Here is a 23,374-nt window from a genome sequence, read left to right on the forward strand (position 1 = left end):
AATACAGGATTTCCTACCCTCAGTCAACCTTTCAACTTTGAGACTTCTATTTCTATTTTCATCCACTGACAACGCAACGGTCTGTGAAGCCTTTAGAGGTCCAACCTGAAACAGCTGCGCAACGCCAAAGATGGAAGCCCCATGGGGAAAGCAGTCTGCAGTTACTCCGGTGTCACATGCACAGGAGCATTGTAACACACTAGGCAGAGAAGGAGTTGTTTTTAAATAGGAATGTATGGCAAATGTGACAAATGATCTGTGCAGAGACCACATTATATTTCAAGACAATAGAACAACCATCGAGAATCTAAATGGGAGAGAGAGGAACAAAAAGCGAATGATAGCAAATTGTCCCACTGCAACCACATCACTAGGAATAATGGTTTGCCGTCTCCTCTCCAGACTATTTTCACAGTACCTGCGCCTGTCCTATTCCCGAAACGCTTCATTGCCAAGCGATTGTGCCGTGCGCATGTAGAGCAAGGAGGCAGCCCCCATGTATGGAAAGCCCCAAGAGGGGAAGCAGAGAAGTAAATTACAGAAGTCTGATCTCTTGAGGAATCCCTATTAAAAGTCTTGTGTAACCTGGGTTATTTTTTAATTTGGGACTTAATCAGAGTCAGTTTGAGTCTATGTATGTGTGTGTATATAATTATATATATCTATATATACTTATTTGTGGCTGTCAGTTCCTCAGGATATTGTGCTGAGGATACTGGCATTATCCAGAAGAGCAGTTCATTGCTGCTTTTTTAAAACACTTGGGTTTATGCGACAAATACAAATGTCGTGTGAAACAAAATAAATGCGTTAATGTTTAAAAAGAAATAGACTACAGTTGTTTACTTAATGGGTATACATGTATGCATTCTATGAACTATTCAGTCACGTGTATTCTCTGCATTTAAGACAGTCCAGGTTATCACACAGAAGTGCCAAATACAGTGCCTATAGAAAGTCTAAACCCCCTTTTCAAATTGTTACCTTTCGTAGCCTTAGCCTGGAATTAAAATGTAGTTAAAAAAATCTATCTATCTATCTATCTACACATCCTACCCTACAACTTCCAATTGATTTTTTTTGTAGAAATCAAATTTTAAAAATTATATTGAAATAGTTGGATACGTTTCCACCCCCCTTGTAATAGCAAGCTTAAATTAGCTTGCGTGTAAGCAAATTCAGCAGCTCCAGTGGGTTCCTTCTGTTGGGCAATGCGTTTCAAAGCAAAGACTCAACCATGAGCACAAAAAAACTCTGGGACAAAGTTGTTAAAAGTCATTGATCAGGGGATGGCTATAAAAAAATACCAAAGGCCTTGAATATCCCTTGGAGCAAGGTCCAGATGATAATTAATAAGTTAAGGTGTACAGCACCACCAAGACCCTGCCTGGATCAGTCCGTACCTCCAAACTGGATGACTGAGAGAGACTGATGAGAGAGGTTACCAAGCTGATAATGGCAACTTTGCAAGAGCTACAGGCTTTTATAGCTAAAACTGTTTAAAGCATGCATGTTTTCCCAAGCTTTCCACAAATCTAGCTTGTATGGTACTCAAGAAAGCCCACTTGAAATCCTCTTTGAAGTATGCAAAAAAAACACTCAGGAGATTCTGTAGCAATGTGGCAAAAGTTTAGTTGACAATACTAAAATTTACATTTTGGTCTAAATGCAAAGTGTTATGTTTGTTGCAAACCAAACGTAGCACCCAAAGAACACCATACTTGCTATGGTGGTGGCAGCATCATTCCAAAAATTTTCCACTTAATGGTGTGTAGGTGAATGGAAGAAAATCATAATTTAAATGCATGAAACTGAGGAACTGTCACAACAAAATGAGAAAAAAGTTCAACGGAGTATACACTTTCTATAGGTAGTACATTATTTAAAATTGTGAATTGGATGGAAATATCTAGGAATCATTTTTATGAATAGAGAAATCTTTATGAAAACAATTTGCAAAAACAGCAATAACAAGAAAATAACAATAAAAACAAGAAACAAGAACATTTTGACGATAGATTGAAAAACATAGCTACCCAGTGGCTTCCGGGAGACTTCTAAAATGATCAACTGGGCCAGTTAGAACAAAGGGGTCAGTGGTTAGAAGACTTAAAATCAGTGGATATGAAATCTCATGTGATTATGTACCTGAAAAGAACAGAAATGCTTAAAATGATCAACAAAATGATCTTCATTTAAACTGTGAACTGTTAACTAGAACAACCCCAGATGAGGCTGTTTTTGGCAGAGCTAGACTGATGTTTCAAAGGCAATGGCATGTCCAAAGCCCTCACACATCTGAATCTAGTGGTTCTAACATGAAAGGGGCCTCAACATTATCCTCAGTCAGACGATGATCCTGCCCCCCTATCTGGACTCCGCACTCTGGACAGTTAGACGTCTGCATCGGCCTTCCACACTCCCCAATGACGTAAACGTGGCCTTGAGGGCACTGGTACCAGTGGCCCACCTTAAGGTCGATGGCCTTGACTATCTCCAGCCTCTCCTGCTCAGTGATCTGCAAGGGAGAGGCAGAAATCAAGCCCTTGACTTTGGCCAGATCCTCTTCAATGGCCTTCTCATTCTCTTCCTTGAAGGGCGTCTTGCTTTTCAGGACCTCCAAGATATGGTTCACAGGCTCCAAGGCCTCCTCGGGTAGCTGGCGGTTGTGTATCTCTTGGTAGCTGAGCCGGTCAAAGATGTCAGCCAAGAGCGCAATCCTGGTGATCTCGTTGCGAAGCTCCTGCAACTGCTGCGGGGTGTACGTACTCCTGCCATGGCTCAGCCACCGACGCACCTTGGCAAGCATCTTGTAGAGGGAGGACTTCCTGTCCGCTGTGCACCTGTTGGCCTGCATTTGGAGATGACTCAGCGAAGCAAAGAAGTTCACGGTGTTCCTCAAAGCATTCAGGGCCTGTAAAGAGTTGGCATCCATGATCTTTTGCACAATGTGGACTTCCCACATTTCACTGCTGTGCTTAACGGTCTCAGCTGCCTGCAACGTTTCCTTCTTCAATGCTAGGATCTCAGAGTCTGTCCCGAGGAACTTGCGTTTCACCTTGTTGATGCTGTCCCAGGTCTTCTTGATGACGTTGTTGTAGCGACTGTTTCTCAGGATGGGCACTCTGCACCTCGGGCACACCTTGAGCTGCACCAGCTGCTGCTCGTCGCTCTCTGAGTCCATGTAGTGGTCCATCCCTGTCACCTCAAAAATGTGGCTGCAATCACTGAGCACCACAAAGCGGGCGTCTGGCGCCTCCTCGGTGCCAAAGAAGATCTCCGTCAGATCAGCCTTGTTGCACAACCTGCACTTCCAAGGGCACTCTTCCCCACACAGCCCCATGCAGGGGTGGGAGCACTCTAGGATTTTGCCACAAGGCTCGTTGCAGCGGGGACGATCGCATTCCTCACCGCAGGGCTTGGTGCACTTGTGGTGCTCACAGGCCCAAGTGCAGGGAAGCGTGCAGGGGTAGCAAACCTCCCCACATTTCTTGTTGCATTGGCTGTGGCTGCATCCATTGCCACACCTCCTTCGGCAGGGCGGGCAGGCCTTCACACAGGGACCTTGGCAGGTGTGGGAGCAGACTAAGATGCGGGTGCACTTCTTCTTGCAGCCCACGTGCAGATTCCCTTGGATGCACTCATCGCAGTTGCCACTGCAGGCATGCCCACAGTCCAGGGTCTCACTGCATTCATTAAAACATGGGGGTGGCATTTTCCTGTAGAAGCACTCTGTATTTTTAGTGTGGCCACACGGTAACTCCAAATCAACCAGCTCTTGGCAATGAACCTTCGCTAAATCCTCACTGCAGAAGACCTCTTTGTTGTGACCACAAGGCAGAGTGAGAACTGTTGGATGCTTGCAGACTATGGTGAAGTCTGGAACATAGCATAGGGATCTCTGAACATGACCACACCCTGACAGCTCCTTGTCAACTTCCACTTCACACAAGCCGCAATCCTCCCAGCATGTCTTGGGGCAGGGGTGTCCTTTAGTGCAGGGGCTTCTTTCGCAGGGTAGCTTGCAACGATAGGCAGTGTGCTGGAGATCGTTGGGGTGACACTTGCGCTGACAGGGGTGCCCGCAAGGCAGTCGGTCCTGGCAGGGCAGGGTACAACCTCCCTCCGGAATGCGTCTGAAATCCGAACCTTTCTGGATGACTGTTTTGGTCCCTGGGTGGCGCTGGCAAATCAGGGTTAATCCTCGTCCGATGAGCTTCTTGTCTTCCAGGGACAAGAGGATGTCTTTCCAGAAGGTGGCATCGGGGTGGCCGGCGAGGGTGTCGAAGTTGGCCAGGCAATAGAAGCCCCTCTTGGCACGTGAGAAGGCCACACATATCCTGTTCTTCTCCTTGAGGAAGCCCACACTGCCTTCCTTATTGCCACGCACCAGCGAGAGCAAGATAATATCGTTCTCCTCCCCCTGGAAATCATCGATGACCTTCACCTGCACGTCCTGCAGTTCCTCCCCCTTCATCAGCTTGCGGAGCTTGAAGAGCTGCTCGGTGTAGGGTGTCAGAATGGTGACCTGCTGCCCGGAGTAGCCCTGTTTCAGGAGATACTTACAGAAGGAGACTAGGAAGTTAGCTTCAAAGCTGTTGCTGGGGCTGTGGAGGTCTGACTCCCTGTCTTCTGCCTCGCTATGGTTGATGAAGAACACACTGGTGTCCACACCCTGGGAAACAGGACAGGAGAATCATATCAAATAGAACCTGAAACGGGGCAACACTGAAGTCCACACCTGAGAGCAATATGAGGCAAACCCATGTCTTGCAGCTTTCATAAGTGTTTCATGAAACCCCCCTTTGCTCACAAACTTAAAAAATAATCTTTGCAAGTTCATTGGTCTCATTTAATCAGTATTCATATTGTGATGGTAATAAGATTTTTCTTCTAAGAAATATGGCCTAAGTTACCTAACTTAAATGTATTGTCTTATTTAAAAATCCTGGGAAAATGAATCAAGTTTTTTTTGTCTGTTTCTACCAGAAACACAAATCCTGCAAGCCGCAATTTAGTGTTGAGAGGTTGACGCAATGAGGTTCTAAAAGGGAGACTATTTTCCCTAAATTAAATGAAATTGGGGAGTTTATGGTATTTTGCTCAACAGGATCTATGATGACAATTATCCTGTATCCCTCTGCCAGATATTTCTTTTTAAATAATTCATTGCAATTCACTAACTTCAAGTATATTTTTCCTTTTTTGAAAGCACAGTTTTTTGGATAATTGGTTCAGTTCAACAATTCAATGGCTGAATTAATGTCCTGGACTGAAGGTGAAGAAGAAAAAGACGGATCTTGTGGTCCTACACAATCAGATTTCCTCACCAGCTCTAAAATGGGAGGTTTTTTTTTTTTCCTGATTTGGTATTATATTTTCCTTGAAGGTTTGAACGGTTGTTCCCTAGCCTGACTATCAAAGACAGTTCTGAACCTTTGAAGGGTTTTTGTTTGTGCTTGTAAACTGTTAAAACATGTAATTAATACAGTTTCATTATACTAATGTAGGAGATTGATTATGGGCTGTTTTCTGTTGCTTTAATGATAATATTTTCTCTCAGGATTACTCTGAGGTTACTCTGTTCTGTTTTGCTGTTTATTTATGGTTAGTATTGTGGTGGATGTGTGTGCTTTGGTAGTTTTTGATATTCGCTGTAGAAATTCATATTCTGATGAATAGCATTATTTTTCAATAGTAGAGTTATGGATTTTCTACACCCTCATAGTCTTTGTATTAGAATGTTCTAGATTATGTGTTACTCCTTCTCTCAATGGGTTTTCATTGTATTATTTTACTTTTGATAATAGAAGTGTCTGCATATGGAGCTCATACAAATTCAGCAAGTGAGTTTGGCTTTATCTCCATTCCCTTGTAAACAGAATTTAGGTAGACATTTGCTCTTCCGGGCAGCACTATATTTTCGTGTTTTGGTATTGCTGAGAAAAACCCACAAGAGAGGGTCATACTGTGAGAGTGTATAGTATTTCCTAATAGCTCCCTAATCCAATCCTTGGCATCTTATTTTGAGAGGACACTGAGAGGGATGCCACACATTTCACAGGTTTTTATACCAGCTTTGGGATACAAAACATTCTGCCAATGGGCTCAGCAAAAAGTACCAAACTCAATTCAATTGTCACTCAATCTTAACTCATTTACTGGCCTGCGGGAGGGGGGATTTGAAGTCCCACTGAAGCTCCACACTGCACTGCACTGAATATCTGTTGTTAATCTGTTAGCACAATAAGTTTCCATCTATTATTAATGTCTGATGGAACAATACGGTTCAACTTGATTTTCAAATCTCTTACTGGATTTCTTTTGATGTAATGGGATTTAAAATACAAAACAGAAAAGAGGACCCACAGTTGAAATACTGGAAACTAAATCAGGGATGGGCTGGGGTGATAAGCATTATATTCTCACTGCAGTCGGATAGATGAGTTTGTCTTTGGGGAGAATATTCATTTAAATGTGCACAAAAGTACATAGCATGATAAGAGTACAGAAAGCTTTCCACACAACACAGAAAACGGTTTCTTCTCTTTTGTCCAGTTACCTTAACATGCTCGTATTGGTATACAGATTTGTAGTCCTGCAGGCTCTCATAGAACAGGGGGACAAGGATCTGGGAGATCTCTGGTCTCATTCGATGCTGTAAATAAAAAAGACACAGGCAGACCGTAACTGTAAAAATCGGGCCCTTTTATTCTACATTGGCTTTCCATTTTTTCCCCCACTGTGGGGCAGGGAAGGGTCATTAGTGTCGTGCAAGCCTTGTGTTCATTTACTTCCCCCTCCTGATCATGTTTTAATTCGTAGGGTTATTTTGTGCGTGTGGAGTGGATGCATAGCTTATCACCAGTCCAACTGGAAATGACAATCAAGGATTACAGAACTTATGAATAGTATGTGCAACTAGTGAGGAATGTCAAACATCAGGAAAATGTTTGGTAAGAAGAGGGAGGAAGAGGAAATGAAGAAAAAGAAGAACAAAAACAAGAAAAAGGAGAATGTTTTGAAGGAGGAGGAGAAGGGGGAGCAACCTGTTTCTAAAAAAAGTCAAACACTGACCTGACAGACCAATTGAACATAGGAGATGTCATTGTTGATCATTCTCTCAAACAGGGAGATTCCCAGTTTGTATTTTTTCTCCAGCTCGTAGTCCGCTGGCTTGGGCCTTAGCTGAATAAAAAAAGTACAAGATAATGGCTAAATAAGGGTAATCTAATATCACCAATTCAGCCGTGCAGTAAACCCTTGATCATAAGAACATAAGAACATAAGAAAGTTTACAAATGAGAGGAGGCCATTCGAAGTGATCCAAGGATCCTATCCAGTCTATTTTTAAATGTTCCCAAACTTTAAGCTCTACCACATCGCTGGGTAGTTTATTCCAGATTGTGACTACTCTCTGTGTATAGTAGTGTCTCCTGTTTTCCGTTTTGAATGCCTTGAAGCCCAATTTCCATTTGTGTCCCCAGGTGCGTGTGTCCCTGCTGATCTGGAAAAGCTCCTCTGGTTTGATGTGGTCGATGCCTTTCATGATTTTGAAGACTCGGATCAAGTCCCCATGTAGTCTCCTCTGTTCCAGGGTGAAAAGGTTCAGGTCCCTCAGTCTCTCAGTAGGACATTCCCTTCAGACCTGGAATAAGTCTGGTTGCTCTCCTCTGAACTGCCTCTAAAGCAGCGATATCTTTCTTGAAGTGTGGAGCCCAGAACTGTACACAGTATCCAGATGAGCTCTAACTAGTGCATTGTACATTGTCTTAACATTACTGCCCTTGTTTTAAATTCTACACTTTTGACAATATACCCTAACATCCTGTTTTCCTTTTTTATTGCTTCCCCACATTGCTTGGATGGAGAAAGTGAGGAGTCCACATAGACTCCTAGGTCTTTCTCGTTACTTCATCTAGATCTGTACCTCCCATAGTGTAATTATAGTGGACATTTTTGTTACCTGCATGTATTACCTTGCACTTGTCCACATTGAATTTCATTTGCCAGGTGTCGGCCCACAACTGAATATTATCTAAGTCCCTTTGAATAACCTGTGCTGCCAAGATTGTATCTGCTGAGCCACCTATTTTAGTATCATCTGCAAATTTGACAAGTTTGCTAACTATCCCAGAGTCCAGATCATTAATATAGATTAGAAAAAGCAATCATGCCGCATTGACACTGGTATTACAGTTAAGTGAATGAACGGCATTGAAGTGCAGATTACTTTTAAAATGTTGTCTACATCTCTTAAAGAAAAATATCTTTATAACCTTCGTGGGAAGCAAAAAGACCTAGCATCCTCTCTGTTCACACTTCCTGCAGCTAGTGGCTTATTTCACACTGAGGAATATAAGTAATTAGAGAACAGCCAGTCAGAAGACAATTCCTCAGACTAAACTGTTGAACCTAATCCCAGCGACAATCATGTCAGTATGGCCACTGCTGCCTTTTTGTACTTTTTGTATATACGATATTCCCCAGTCAAGTGCAAAACTTTCAAAGTGAATCTAGGAGTGTAGCCTTTTCTTCAACCAACCGTATAATTATTATAACACACAGTGACTTTTTATTCAGCTTACCATTTCAGTTCCTCATAAAATGAAAACAATCTGTACACACCTCAGTCTTTATTTACTAGAAGTATCGGGACATATGGGAAATACAATTTCCCATACAAGAAAAGGGGATCATCATGCAACATTATAGAATTGTGACTGTGTAGTGCCAATACTAGAGATGGACCTATGACATGTGCAGACAAGTTATCATGCCAAACACTGACAGGACTGTACCTGCAAGTGGTCACCGATCAAAATGAGGTGCTGGCAGGAAGAGGTGAGCGTGGTCAGGACGTGGGCTTCCAGAATCTCGGCGGCCTCCTCCACGATCACGGTTCTGGGTTTGATGTTCTGGAGGAGCCGTCTGAACTTGGCAGCTCCTGGGGGCGTGAAAGACAAGGTAATGTTTGAACGTAGTGGTAGGAGAACTTTTGAAGCCCTAAGCAAGTATCTTCAGTGATCTTTTGGGGCTGCAGGTCACAGCTGGCCAGACTTGTCTTCTTTCACCCACTTGTGGATTAAAGATATTTCCCACAAAGGAAGAGTGTCTTGCAAGGGCCAAATCTGGTTTATTTATGTTTCTGGCACCATCTGGCATTTATTAAGGCTGGAAGCTTGCAAACACAAATGAAAAGCAATAAAATAAATTCTGGACTGATATTTAGTTGTTGAAACTATGCTCTCTAGACTTTCCTATAAGGTGGGGAGTTCAATTCCCTATGTACAATGAAACGCATAGCAAAACCAAGTACAGAGAGTCTGTCTCTCTCTTTAACCTGGTCTTGCAGAGAGTGCAGCCTCAGACACAGACACATCCTGTTTATAGACAAGGCACATCCTTACTGATAGATAAGTGTGCCATGATACCTCAGGGTAATAGCTCAATTGGCCATTCCCATAATGGAAACACCCATTGCCTTCTGGGACATGTAGTCCATAACAGCCTCCCCTCCTGATGACCACAAAGCTTAAACCTCCTGTTAACAGGTGGGAACACGTTCCTGGTCCCATTCAACACCCCATGGCCCTGCTCCATATACAGGGTTACTATAAAATACATACATTTAAAAAATGTATTGTGATCTAACTACATATTTTTGTGATACACAAATAGTTGCCAGGGTTATGTTCATCATGAACATCTATAAACTGGAAGATAAAAACTTCTGTTCACTGTTACTGTTTCCATTTACATTATTATGTGTAAATAATATGTAGTTTGATTACAAAAGATTTTTGAAATTGAATTATTTTTTAGAATGACCCTGTATTATCACAGCTCTTCAATGAGCAGTCTCTTGGGGTTAGACTCAATCAAAACTTTGACCTATCGATAAATCGCAAAATACAAATCCACAACCTGTCATGTTTTAATTCAGTATCAGAAGTCACTTTCTACTTTTAAATCACAACGCAATAGGTTACAAGTGTGTAGTTATGTGATGCGGGGATAGGTGAAGATTTTTAACCCTTGGTTTACAGGCTTACCTGTAGTGGTCATGCCGATCACTTTTGCATTTTGGAGTATGCTCAGATTCTCCCGGAGTTTCAAGTTGCCCATTTCCTCAGTGGCTTTCTCGTACTGCACCAGGCACTCTGTGAGGGAGCTTTTCAGCTGACCCTCATAACACAGCTTCCACGCCCTGGCACAGTGCAGAGAAACACACAGTGTTAAACATTATACACACGACTCTCACACACAGGATTTCGATAAATGTCCAACCTGTCCTAAATAAATCACAGCCTCTTCATAGTCCATTCTTGTTTACAGTTCCCTTTTCCCCAGTAACATTAATATAGATAATGCATACTTCTTCCACTAGTTTATAATTTTTCTCCATGCATAGATAAAGTATCTGGGACTGGGGATGTATGGGGCTGTAATTGTCTGTCTATCTGTGTGTTGAGGGGTGGCGCAGTTCATTTTGTGCTTGTAGTTGGCAAGGAAATGCTATTTAATGATGACGCTATGACTCTTCCTTTGAAATCAATATTAAATATGGAAAGAAAATAAGGAGGGGTTTGGCAACACTAATTACATACAATTACAACACAATCCCTTTTGACAATTAATATGTGGAATAAATAGGATAAAAATATGAGCCGAGTTCAGATCCATGCTATAGAAAAGTGTGATAGACCACTATAACTGATCTACGTGCTTGACTCATTTCCCCAAGTTTAGCTTGAGGTTCTGTGTCTGTGGCCATGTCCGGTGGAGTAACTGGTTATCCAATCAGGTGCGAACGAGTAGAGCACATCACACCACAGGAGTTGCCAGCTGAGAGAAGCTGAATGCCAGGAAAAGGTGTGCCAGCTTGCTCCTTTACCTGTAGAGCCTCCAGCGGTCTTTGAGGTTCAGTCTCCATATGTCACAAACTCTCCTTTGTTCTGCATCGCTCATGATGTCCAGGTCATTTATCCTGTTAATGATAAATCTGTCATGCCCACTAGGGAATAAAGAAGGGAGATTGTTTAATTGTATTAAATATATCATACAACAGTTTGAACACTGATAACAGTAAATAAAATCAAGATCAATCCTGCTGTGGGTACCCAGCGTCTATGCTACTCTTTAAAATGTTAAAAACCGATGTCCTAAAAAATGTGTTTTTGGCAAAACATACCGATTGCACATGAGGTCAATATGGATTGAAAGCTGTGGCTTGTGCAGCAGAACACATTCAACCCATCAAATGCAATAATATGTAATAATTAACTGCTAAAAACATCATTATAAACCCAATAATTCAAACTTTATTTATGACGGGTATGATACAAGTTCTTTTCTTTGCAGAGCCCTTTTCAGTACGCTTACACCCCACTGCCATGACCTATAACCCAGATCCCCGTACATCAGTGCTCGACACCCCGCACTGTGTCACAGTATACATTACCCTTCCAGAGATACAACTGGAAACAAATAAAAAATATGTTACTAATGAACAATAAGTAAACAAAATAAATCCATACATTTAATGATCTACGCCCCTTTACTTTGATTTATTTGGATGTATTGATTTATCAGGGTGATTTATTTTGGCAAAACAATCAAATTATATAAAAATGTGTGGATCCTGACAAGAAATTCATATGGATACATTTATATGAACCTTTTCAGTTGGTCTTGAGTCTGCTTTTGAAACTTTTAAAATGTATAATGATACAATCTAACAAGCCATAGATGCTCACTGAAGGCTTTCTGAGGAAGCTGAACATCAGGCAAAGTTGATCCACCTGCCTAGTACAAATCAGGAGCACACAGACTTAAGAGGAATCCCTCTGGGGTGCAAAATTGCCCCTCTCATGTCCTGGAATTAGATTTTGGACCCCTCCCTAAGTAAATGTATAATAGATAGGCTTTGTAAACAGTGAACCTGAAAATGTTCCTTGTGTTTAAAAAACAAATATGTATATATGCGTGTATATATATATATTTTACCTGTCGTCAGTGCACAGGTAAGCAAATTTCAGTTGGGCAGAGTTCTCCGGTTTCTCTGTGGGGTGGTAACAGTCGTTGTCATCCAGATCTCTGTCATTGTTGCCATACATGAAAAAGTCTTCATCTAAAAAGAAATAAGAGAGGAATAGGAATTGATAACATTGGGGGGTTAAAAATTTTTTTTTATAGACGCCAACCTTTCTGCATCAAATGTTGGCGGAATGTGCAACTAAGACCAAGACCAAACCAAAACTTTAACCTTCCCACTCATAAACAGTCTGCTGTGAACAGGAGAGAAGCCAACTTACCCATCTCTTGCGTTTTTTGCTGCCTGTCACTGTTGCCTTGATTTTGTTTGGGCGATATCTTCAGCCAGGACAGTATTAGAGCGGAGTAGTGCTGCTGGTGTGAAATTGGTTTAAAAGAAACAGAGTGTTATTAGTGTGTTGACACTACTGCAACAGTGGAATTAGAAATGACAGAAACAGAGAGGTATGGGCTCATCGGAGATACCTCTACGCCGTATACAGGGTGTTTGAGACTGGTTTGTCTCACTGGATTCTTAAAAATTTTTGTGCTTTGGTGACAAAGGCCATGACAGTCTGAGATGTTTCTAACCTTACAATTTACTTTGAAGATGTCATAGGAGAAACTTCAGATATGTTTGCTGAGTTTATTTTTCAAGGTTCAATTATATGCTTTTAAATTGGAGCTTGGTGCCCTAAATAGTAATTGATCTAACAAACCTACCCAACAACAACCAAAACATTATTATTATTATTATTATTAACAGCACTCAAGCAATCCAATATTTACATTACTTAAATAATAATTAAACTGTTCACTGACTTTCTACTGAACTTTTTCTTTTTCTGCCATTGTCTATTGGTAAAGTAGGTTTCTATCCTCGTGGGCGTACCTCTTAACAACATCAGAATAATAAGTGTCTTCAGATTGCAAAGACTGCCAGCCATACCATATTATTAAGATTGGGAAGATAGAGAATGAAGCCGAGTATAACTGACAAAGTATTTGTTTTGATTATTTCTTCAAATTATTGTATTTACCTTCATGCACACAGGGCATTTCTCCAGGAATTCAGGTAGCTCTCTTTCACTGAGGATGCCTTTGCTCAGCAGATTAAGGACACCTGTTTTTTCTGAAATCTGCCTTTCAAACTCTTTCAAGTCTTTCATGGTCTGAGCAAAGCAGAAGAAAGGGAGATAAGAACCAACACATAACATTATTACACACACGGAACAAATATATGTATAACAATTGGTACAAATGTGTGATTCTTATATAATTCACATGCCCACATTGGCCCCTTATTGTGTATTTAAATGGTATTGGATATGTGTTCACTGTCTTAGTTTGCAATCAATTTATATATATCATTTCTTTGTCAGGGTACAAAATCAGCAGGGGATCAAATACTTTTTTCCCCTCACTGTATATTTGCAATTGTATTGCTTCTATTGTGCTAAAGACTAGAGATCCCATATTGAAACATTGTGTAGTTTTTGCTATTGGCAAATGGGCTTTCACTTGCTACCTTTGCTGATATATAATTTCATTTAATTTCATTGTACAGCACAAAAGCTTTTGAAGAGAGAACTTTCACACATGTAGAATATATAAATATGGTTCTCTATAGTGTCAACAAAACAGGAGGCAGAGGAGAGAGCCTTGGCGTATGAGTGACTGAGCAGGATAAAGAGAAGAGCGAATTGAAATCAGTGATGAACTAGAACTTGGACAGCGATTTTGGACTTTACTTGGTTGCTGTGTATGTGCATGTTTTATTTGTTTAGCTTATAGAGAGGGTTTACATTAAACTAAAAGAAGAGTTTGGTGTTTGTTTTCAGTTTCTGTTTTGTTTGAGAGCATGCACACTGTATATAATAAATCCCCACTTTTGCACAATTTTCCCGAGTTTGTAAACAGAAGAAAAATCTACTTCAAATAAATATTTGGTGTGACCACCCTTTGCCTTCAAAAGCTTTGTTTCAATGTGATTCCCCTGCACACAGCACTGCCAACGCTGTGACGTCACTGCCCCCGTGCTACATGACTGTGTAGTGGGGCCCATCTCAGCTTCGTCATTGTAGAGAGCCTTCAAAGCACACGCTGAGGCAAAAACAGCACAATCAGGACTGAACTCGTTTTGTTCATGTTGACTACAGGTACCCATTAAAGACAAACATTTAGAGGCTATTGTTTGAATCCCATTCATTATCAATTGCAGTAGTTTTATCAATGCATCTCTGACTGCGTGCTCCAACATCCCCAACACCAGTGCCATCCATGCAATGATGTTTAGCTCGGTCTCAATCAACCCACATTGCGTAAACAGTCAAAAGCGCTTCTTCATCAACACTGAACACCATTATTTTGGCAATTGGGAAATAGTAGAAACTTAACGGTAGCAAATCTTTCAAGTGGTGAACCCCTTCCACCTTCCCCCTTTATTATACCCAAAATGCCACGTTCAGGAAGTTGCGAGGAGGAAGTGTACCCTGGAAAAGAGGCGCCTTTGTTCTTGAGTCAGGATGAACTGCAGCTGCTTCTTCCGAATGTTTTTCAAGGTGAAATTCTCCAGGACCTGGCTTTTGCTGCGCCCCCCAATTCGCACTATTCCCTCCTTCAGGAAGTCATGAATCCCTGAAACAAAACATGTAATAATTAGAATCATAACAAGAACAACAACATACCACTCAAGCAATCCTCTATTTACGTTAAAAACTTTCAGAAAAATTATAATACATGTTGTAAATAAATGTAGAGGGCTCAGTTGTCCACTTTGGCCTTATGGCCAAAGACAGAAAAATAAGATTGTAACAGTAAATTAAAGACTAGAAGCTAAGTGTCTATCTCTCATAGTACACTGTATTAGTTTAACAATACGACTTTGAAAAGAAATAATCTGTGTATAGGAAACGAAACGAAACCTTCGAAACTATATGTAATATACAGTGGTAAGAAATGAGAAACTAAAGCGAACTAACTTAGAACATTCATTAGAAAAAAAAAATTATATATATATATATATATATATATATATATATATATATATATATATATATATGGCAAAATACAATCTAGTCTAAGCCAAATGGCCTGAAGACACATTTAAAAATAAGTCTTCCGTATTAGTGAAAGTCCTCAAGATACTGTGGGAAATTAATAGATAAATAATGATAAATAAGGGTAGTTTGAGATACTGCAGGCCAACAAAACATGCCCAACAAAACTAGTATCCGAATTTTCTTTGGATATAAATTAGTATGTGTTTATTTGTACGTTTGTATTGCATAATACAGAATAAGATTAAGAGAGTCTTAAATAATCAATAATAATATAATTTTAGTGTTTATACAGAATGCTATAAAAAAAACAGGTCTTACAAATAAATAAATGAATGTATGTATAAATGGTTATAATACAAATTGATCAATATAATAGCTCTTAAGATGCAGAGCGATGTTAACCAAAGTTCAAGAAAGTTTGAGAAAGTTGATGAGGCTTGAGAAGCTAAAAAAGGAGTTTGTTTCGTAAAAAATAATAATGTGCTGCTGTTTTCAGCACACAAGGTTCTGAAGGTAATTGAGGGAGAATACGAAGAAAATAAGGAATTTACTTTGTGTAATTTAATGCAATGTTTTATAAATAATTCAATTCGAATTAAAGTTACGAAACTGTTTGGCAGTTATCAGGTTCAGAAAGTATCAAGCAGACAGAAGAAATAAGATACCCCCCCGAATACGAGAGGGGGGGGCGGGGGCAGTGACAGTGTCTGTGGGCTCGGCTCCCCCAGCTTGCCTGGCAAGCAGCTTGAAAGGAGAGATAGAGAAAGAGGACAGAGATAATCACTTTGCTTCGAAAAGTAAGATACTAGTTAAAACTTGCTCTTATAAGGGTTTCCTTGTTCTTATTTGAATTTCTCTGCTCAGACTTATCTGTGTGACAGATAGAGATAATTTCTACTGCCGTGGACATTCTTTAGTTAACGAACCAAAACTATATAACATGTTCTTTTCAGTATACTGTGTGCTGTGTCCTTGGTACCAGTGCTTCCATGTCTGGATGAAATATTGTTTCCCCAATTAGAAAGAATACCTCATGAATTATTGCTTCCCGTGTTTCGGAACTGCACCGGGACATATGCCAAGAAAATATCATCCAGGTTAGGGACGGCCCCAAACCTCCTTTGAAATATTGCTTGTAGATGTATAAAAGGCTGTGTGAAACTTTCAATAAATGAAGATAAACGAACAGACATTGTGTCAGTGACTTTACTTCCCGGGCCTGTCTCCTGCTGAGAGTCTACACTGTTACTGGAAGCGCTCACTGGGGTGCCTGATTCACTGGGACCCGAAGGGTTGCTTCAACTGAAGCATTGTACCTTAAAACCTAATAATAAGTTGCATTAGTAGTGAAGAGCTCATAGAATGAAATCCTGAATACAAATGTGGAAGCCTGCTATAGTACAGAATCAGCACTAATATAGCACAGATCAACAAGCTGAGCCTCAAGATCACAGACCTTGATCTCTAGGACAACGTTCACAAATTAAATCTTCTTGGATGAGTTCATCCAGGAAGGCAATCATTCTGCAAACTGTTGCAACTGCTGCAATTTCCTTATAATAACAACAGCACTGTTTTCTTTTTTCTGAGAGTCATTCTATAATTTGTTATAAGGAATAAGGAGACAAACACAATTAACTGAAATGTCCTCTTTCCTCACTCACATGCACACACACACAAACATACACACAGACTAAAACAAACACACAAACAAATCCTTTGGGAGTCCAGCCAAACACACAATGAATAAATAAAAGGATCCTGCAAAATTGAGACCAAAAATCCCTATTGATTCCTGCAATATGTGTTCTGAGTCTTCTTAAAGAGATATACCCCGGGAAGCAACAAGAATCAATAATTATGACTTGTGGGGAATTTTAGCAGGATTATTTTCTTCAGGGGTTCAAGAGAAAGGCTGGATTTATCGCCCCTGGCTCCGCATCAATCAATGTGAGGAGAAAAGCTCTGGGTAATGTTTTCCCCTGAATCTTCAAGCACTGTACTGAAATGAGTGCCTCTGCTTACACTCAGAGTTGTGCAGGGTCAGATTAGCAGCTTCTGGTGGCATCAAATCCTCTGATTGGTGCAATGGCTGGGGCTGTGGGTGCACCCCGCTTTCAGGGAGTAAAATGTCAGGGAAAAAAAAAAAAGCACGACAAACATCAAGCAAAGGGCTTTGATAATTTGTGTGTATTAAGAGATTCCAGTAATTTCAGGGGGTAATTTGTGTTTTTCTCGCTCAATCGCCTTACCTTCAAGGAACTGATCCAGGGCGTGGTTTGTGTAGCACACCACAAGAATGGGGCTCCTGGGTCGGGTGAAGTTGAGTTGGTCCCACCGATGTGCGTTGTCTAGGAGCACTTTAACAAGCTGCAAGCCCAGGAAAGTCTTACCTACAAGGGAGACAGAGATATCACTCTCTACGGCCAAACTGAAATACACAAAGCCTGCCATTAATCATCCTACCAGCTCAGCCCATGTTGTTTCAGCCCCCCAGCTGTTGTTTGTTTGACTTCTTCCAGTCGCTTGAAATAACCCTTTCCAAACCATGTCAAAATGTGGGCATGACCCCTCCAAACCCCATACGTAAACCATAGCTTTATGCTAAATATGGTTGAATGTCTGAAAAAAAAAAATTGCTTTGAAATATAAGTGTCCCTTGCTCACCCCCACCCTTCTTCCCTGGTGATGCTCTGCCAGGCCTGCACTGCAGCTGTCTTTAGTTCCTGCTTGTTCTTGGGGCGTAACTGTGCTTTGTATTGTGCTTATATTTTGTAAGTCACCCTGGATAAGGGCGACTGCTAATAAATAAATAAAATTAATAAACAAAATAATAACTGTACCTTCAGATCTTACTTTTTTATCCCTTTTTCATTTGGTTACTAACCTGTCCCTGGTGGCCCCTGAATCAACGCCAGCTCCCTGGTGAGAGCGAGATGAATGGCTTCAATCTGAGACTCATCCAGCCAAGGGAATCTCTCCTGGGTCCACGTCTCGGGCTTGAATGGGTTGACAACAAGATCCTTGGTGTCCAAAACAGAGTCTTCATCCTGCAAACGGCAAAGAATATGCGTTATCGCAGTGACTGCTTTGCACACCCCTCTGAAAGCTTATTAGGAAATTGAAAGTCCCTAATGAAGCACTGGATCTCAGCACTGGTACTGTGTCTTCTGTGTTTTTGTTCCAGTTTATTTCTTGTGCAGCAAACCCACTAGTATGCTGTAATGTTGTGCAAGTTTGTAGTTCGAATTTTGGTTTTGACAAATAAAATGTGAGAAGAATGTGGGTGAAAACTATTATTCTGACCACATGCTACTGTTAATATTGTCTAATTACAGCACCATAAGTATTGTCTGCACATTTCAAAGGTCAACACCTATCAAGCACAATTTTGCAATATATTTTGTGTCATGTTTTTCCATTCTTTGCATTTTATTATTTATGGGGGAGGTTTCTCAGTGGAATGTGGTCAAAAAAAAATTATTTGAGAAGGTTATTGCACAATGTTTTGTCAACATCCCCCGGAATTCAGTCTACAAATGTGTTACCATAACGTCATATAGTTCTGTGGTCACTTTGTTTTGTACAAGGTTGCACAAGGTTTTGTACAAGTGTTACTGTGTTAGCTGGGAGGTTACTTTACTCTAACTGGCACTGCACAACATCAGCTCCAGTCTGAAAAGGATCCAATTTAGTAAAAACAAAAAGGTGACACATGACATATTAACTTATTGTAAATCACACGTAAGAATTAGACATAATATATATATGTCCAGGATCTGCAGTAACTGACCTACAGTAGCCGATCTGTGTTATATATATACACACACTCACCTAAAGGATTATTAGGAACACCATAATAATACTGTGTTTGACCCCCTTTCGCCTTCAGAACTGCCTTAATTCTACGTGGCATTGATTCAACAAGGTGCTGAAAGCATTCTTTAGAAATGTTGGCCCATATTGATAGGATAGCATCTTGCAGTTGATGGAGATTTGTGGGATGCACATCCAGGCCACGAAGCTCCCGTTCCACCACATCCCAAAGATGCTCTATTGGGTAGAGATCTGGTGACTGTGGGGGCCAGTTTAGTACAGTGAACTCATTGTCATGTTCAAGAAACCAATTTGAAATGATTCGACCTTTGTGACATGGTGCATTATCCTGCTGGAAGTAGCCCTCAGAGGATGGGTACATGGTGGTCATAAAGGGATGGACATGGTCAGAAACAATGCTCAGGTAGGCCGTGGCATTTAAACGATGCCCAATTGGCACTAAGGGGCCTAAAGTGTGCCAAGAAAACATCCCCCACACCATTACACCACCACCACCAGCCTGCACAGTGGTAACAAGGCATGATGGATCCATGTTCTCATTCTGTTTACGCCAAATTCTGACTCTACCATCTGAATGTCTCAACAGAAATCGAGACTCATCAGACCAGGCAAAATTTTTCCAGTCTTCAACTGTCCAATTTTGGTGAGCTTGTGCCTAATAATCCTTTAGGTGAGTGTATATATAACAAGTGAAACTGGCATCACTAGCATTAAAGTGTACTGAAACAACATTGCTACCAAAGAATTTTAAAATACCACTAACTGATACATTGGTTGAAATGTATATGTAAAATAACAGGTATAGGAATGTTTGGAAATACTGCTCTGTGATTGGCTGTGATTTATGTGATGTAATTTCCTCAGCTGAATCAAAATCCTGAAGACACAACAGGGGTGTCTCCAGGGCTGGCATTGAGAACCAGAATGTTAAAAGTCTATTTCTATACCCCCTTTTCCTGCTCCTCTCTGCCAAACTCCCACCCTGAAAGATCACCTACCTCCAAATCAAGCAAAGCCTCCTCTGCAGCCCTACTCTGAGGTGGGCACAGAACAGAGAGGTCCATGGTGACATCATCACCCCGTAAGTAGACGGGTGGAAGGACATCGGTGTTGCAGTCCACAAAGTATCTTTCAAAGGGCACTGACTCTGTGGCCATCTCCTGCAGACCCTCCAGAACATGACGGTAGGCTTCAAAGAAGGCTGGGGACTCCACCATCGTGAACTGCACCTTGAAAACCACACTGGAGATTGCCCTGTGGTTTTTTTTAATATCCAGAGATATTATCCCCTTCCTTAGCTTGGCTGGGTCCCGGTTGGCCACTGTGGCGAACAGGACTTCATCACAGTTCTCAGCGATGAGACAGACCAGAGATCCGTACATCAGTTTCTTGGAGGTCATCCAGAAAGATGGGGAGAGACTGCTGGTGTCTAACTGCACCTTGTAGATGACACCACTATCCATCACTCCCGGCACCAGGACACGCACGTTCTTGTATGGCTTGACGTCTCCTTTATTCCTTTGAGAATGGGACAGACAGCTTGTGGGAGAGAGACTGGACATGATACCGTTTCGTAAAGGCCGCATGAAATCCTCCCTCAAGAGGCAGAAGTGGGTGTCCAAGTACGCAGAGCTGCTTGAGTAATTTCCTCTGACTATGTTGGGCTTCAGTCTAGGTCTGATGAAGCCGAAGATATCTTCAGGGGTAGGGAAGACTGGGATTTCTCTAAAGTCTGCGGACTGCCTGGTGGAGGTCAGACCCAGGCTAAACTCCGGCTGACTGGGGAAGCCCCTGTCAATTTTGTTTTTCAAGTCTTGGAATAGCTTCTTGGTCATCCAGGAGAAGGAGACATCCAAGCTTTGCATTCTGGCCAGCTTGGTGTGCAAGAAGTCCACAGGAACACACAGGCGGCTCCTGATCTGGTCCTTGAGGGGCTCTACAAGATGAAGCAGCAACATGATGACGTTGCTCAAGACTGCACTGAGCTGCTCGCCGGGAGCAAATTCCTCCATGACTGCGATAAAACTCACCAAGGCCCCAACCAGGAACGAGGTTTGCCTCATCGCGTCTAGGAGGGCTTCAATCTGTATGGAGCTTTTGGAATTTTCTATGGCGATTCTTAGACTCTTGATCAAGGAGTAGACCTCGGTGTTGCTCAGGTATTTTTTCTGCAGAGTGCTGAACAGATCGTCCTTGTGCATCAGCAGGAAGGGAAGTACCTGATGTGGACAGTGGCTGCAAAGGTTTTCCAGCTTGTCCATGAAATTAATGTAAATGTCCAATCGAGGTATTTTTGTGAGGGGCTGTCTGATGTCTTGGGAAGTGCTATGTTCATTTAAATCATAGCCCACATCCTCCTCAGTGAAGAACTCCTCATGGTATTCAAATGCATTCACAGCATTTCTCTGATCCGGTGGGATTCTGTATTCTGGAATATTAGTGGTATGTGGCCTTGGATCAATATCATCCTGGTGGTTGAGAGACATTTGGTCGTTGTCCTCCTCCATGGAATCTGCGCCTCTTCTGGACCGTCGCAGGGTATTTCTAAGGTCATCTGGTGGTTGAGAGGCATCTAGCAGAACCCTTAAGTCCTCTCCACCTCTTAAGGGTCTCCCATGTTGATGTGTGTATCTAGATCTCTGGGAGCCATGGTGGGCTTTCCAGTTCTGAGCTGAACTAAATCTGCGCTTCATTTTCCAGCTAAATCAGTGTGGTAAATTCCAGCTGAAAAGAAAGAGAAACTTTAATTTTCTAAAAGAACATCTATGATTGAATGTAGGAAACAAGAGAACAACAGTATGTTACATATATTTATATATATATATACACACACACACACATATGGGTGACATATTAAATGAAAAAACAACATAAATGGAAATATTGTCAGTAGTTATATATATATATAGGCTACAACTTACCTTTCTATGATTGAAGGTTGGCAATTCAATACTATTACAATAGAAAAAAAAGGAGAGAGAGATAGAGAAGCATTTACAACTTTAACGACACCAATGACAAACGAACCCTACAATAACTTCAGAGGAAGTTCAGAGGAAACACCACTCCCAGGAAAGCCAGGACAGTGAATCGAAAGTGCAGCTCGGGCGGACTGGGAAAACGAAACTTTGCCGCAGGTGTTGCGTCACTACGGAGAGAGGTGTCCTGCTCGGAGCCGGCCTGTGGGGCTGCGCTGCGAGTCGCGCCATTGCTTTTCTTCCGTTTCTACTTTTAACGGTTTCTGTGCTTTTAGTTCGAGCAAATGATATATAGTAAAAACCGAGTGTGAAAAGCATACCAAACGAAACGTCTTTAACACAAAATGATATTGTATGTCCTTTCCCCCCCCCACTTCCTGGGTAGTAAGTGTTATTTCTTAATTGCTTACGCCTCAAAATTATAGACAATGGCTATTATTCCCCACAACCTTTGATTTTGTGACCAGGCCAGTGATATTTTGAAATGTACTTATTTCCAATGAGAAAACGTAAATCTCGACAAACTCACTTCTAAATCTTTTATAGTCATTTTTGTATTACTTTAGTATAAATACATTTTCATTTGCATTCATATGTTATTTCTTTCTAACTTTATGTGAACGAAAATACACAAATATAGCCATTTTCTATACTTTGGAGGCATAAGCAATTAGGAAATAACACTTACTACCCAGGAACAAACAGTGTGTTACATAGTGTGATTAAGCAGGCTTTACAATCAGCCACAATGTACTCGCAGCTGCGTGTGTTAAATCGATCGATGGACTGAATTGAAACCGATGTTTTACGATGATATTTACGCGATTTAGTCTTTTCTGAGGCTGGCTAGTTTAGGTCGACTCGTCGCTCTTCCAGAGACACCTGGCCGGCTACATTTACCTTTGTGTCCTTGGTGGACAATGATGCAGACGCGCTTCTACAGCCCTTCTCCCGAAAACGTGAATGCAAAGTGTAGCAGTAAAGGTGTCCGAGTCAATTTCAAAAAGTGAAGAGTCGCCACCATCCTAATATGGTCCAAGACAAGCGACAATCAGGAAGTGTCACGGTGCACGTGTCCGGACGGGACCTCCTCTTTATATCCCACACTGGACCGAAACCACCGAGACACAACACATGTGCTTTCCTGTTAAATGCACGATGTATTAAATGTGGCAATGTGACATCACTCTGAAGTGGAGTCAGGTTAAAAGTGTTTCGTATTCATGGTTTGTGATCAAATTATATTATCCATTACTATGGTCCTGGCGTGTTGTACTAAATCTACTAATCGCGGACAAGGACGTTTGACATTTACATTTGAACGATGTAGCCTATTTCTCACTGTACATCTTAATATGATCTTGGCATTTGTACTAGTTTCCCCATATTGTCTAGTTAGGGGGGATTGTGGATTCCACATAAACACACAAAGCCTTTATTGATTTAAGGTAAGTCCTTGTC

General features: G+C 41.3%; 1 protein-coding gene across 3 annotated transcripts; it reads right to left on the minus strand.

Annotated features, from left to right (window-relative positions):
- Positions 1–1,615: 1,615 nt before the first annotated feature.
- Positions 1,616–23,073, minus strand: LOC136752617 (NFX1-type zinc finger-containing protein 1). Of its 3 annotated transcripts, XM_066708099.1 has the most exons (15): positions 22,814–23,073; positions 21,857–21,887; positions 19,934–21,659; positions 17,986–18,148; positions 17,351–17,491; positions 14,528–14,673; positions 13,077–13,208; positions 12,318–12,411; positions 12,010–12,133; positions 10,898–11,017; positions 10,056–10,210; positions 8,802–8,947; positions 7,078–7,188; positions 6,563–6,658; positions 1,616–4,675 (listed from the first exon to the last, which is right to left on the minus strand). In XM_066708099.1, exons 3-15 carry the CDS (start codon positions 21,626–21,628, stop codon positions 2,291–2,293), a joined length of 5,508 nt encoding a protein of 1,835 aa, XP_066564196.1. In that variant the 5' UTR covers positions 21,629–21,659; positions 21,857–21,887; positions 22,814–23,073; the 3' UTR covers positions 1,616–2,290. The 3 variants fall into 3 exon arrangements, with proteins under 3 accessions (XP_066564196.1, XP_066564197.1, XP_066564198.1); XM_066708100.1 differs by lacking the exon at positions 21,857–21,887; XM_066708101.1 differs by lacking the exon at positions 22,814–23,073 and having other exon boundaries at positions 12,318–12,408; positions 21,857–22,318.
- Between the last annotated feature and the right edge of the window lie 301 nt (positions 23,074–23,374).

This window comes from Amia ocellicauda, chromosome 7, assembly GCF_036373705.1.
Source record: "Amia ocellicauda isolate fAmiCal2 chromosome 7, fAmiCal2.hap1, whole genome shotgun sequence".
NCBI classification, from domain to species: Eukaryota; Metazoa; Chordata; class Actinopteri; order Amiiformes; family Amiidae; genus Amia; species Amia ocellicauda.

Coding starts and splice junctions, on each gene's coding strand:
- LOC136752617 (XM_066708100.1), bottom strand. CDS start 21,628: ATGAAGCGCAGATTTAGTTCAGCTCAGAACTGGAAAGCCCACCATGGC. Junction 17,492..17,985: donor TCAGGGGCCACCAGGGACAG/GTTAGTAACCAA, acceptor TCTCCCTTGTAG/GTAAGACTTTCCTGGGCTTG. Junction 12,134..12,317: donor GCAAAAAACGCAAGAGATGG/GTAAGTTGGCTT, acceptor ATTTCTTTTTAG/ATGAAGACTTTTTCATGTAT.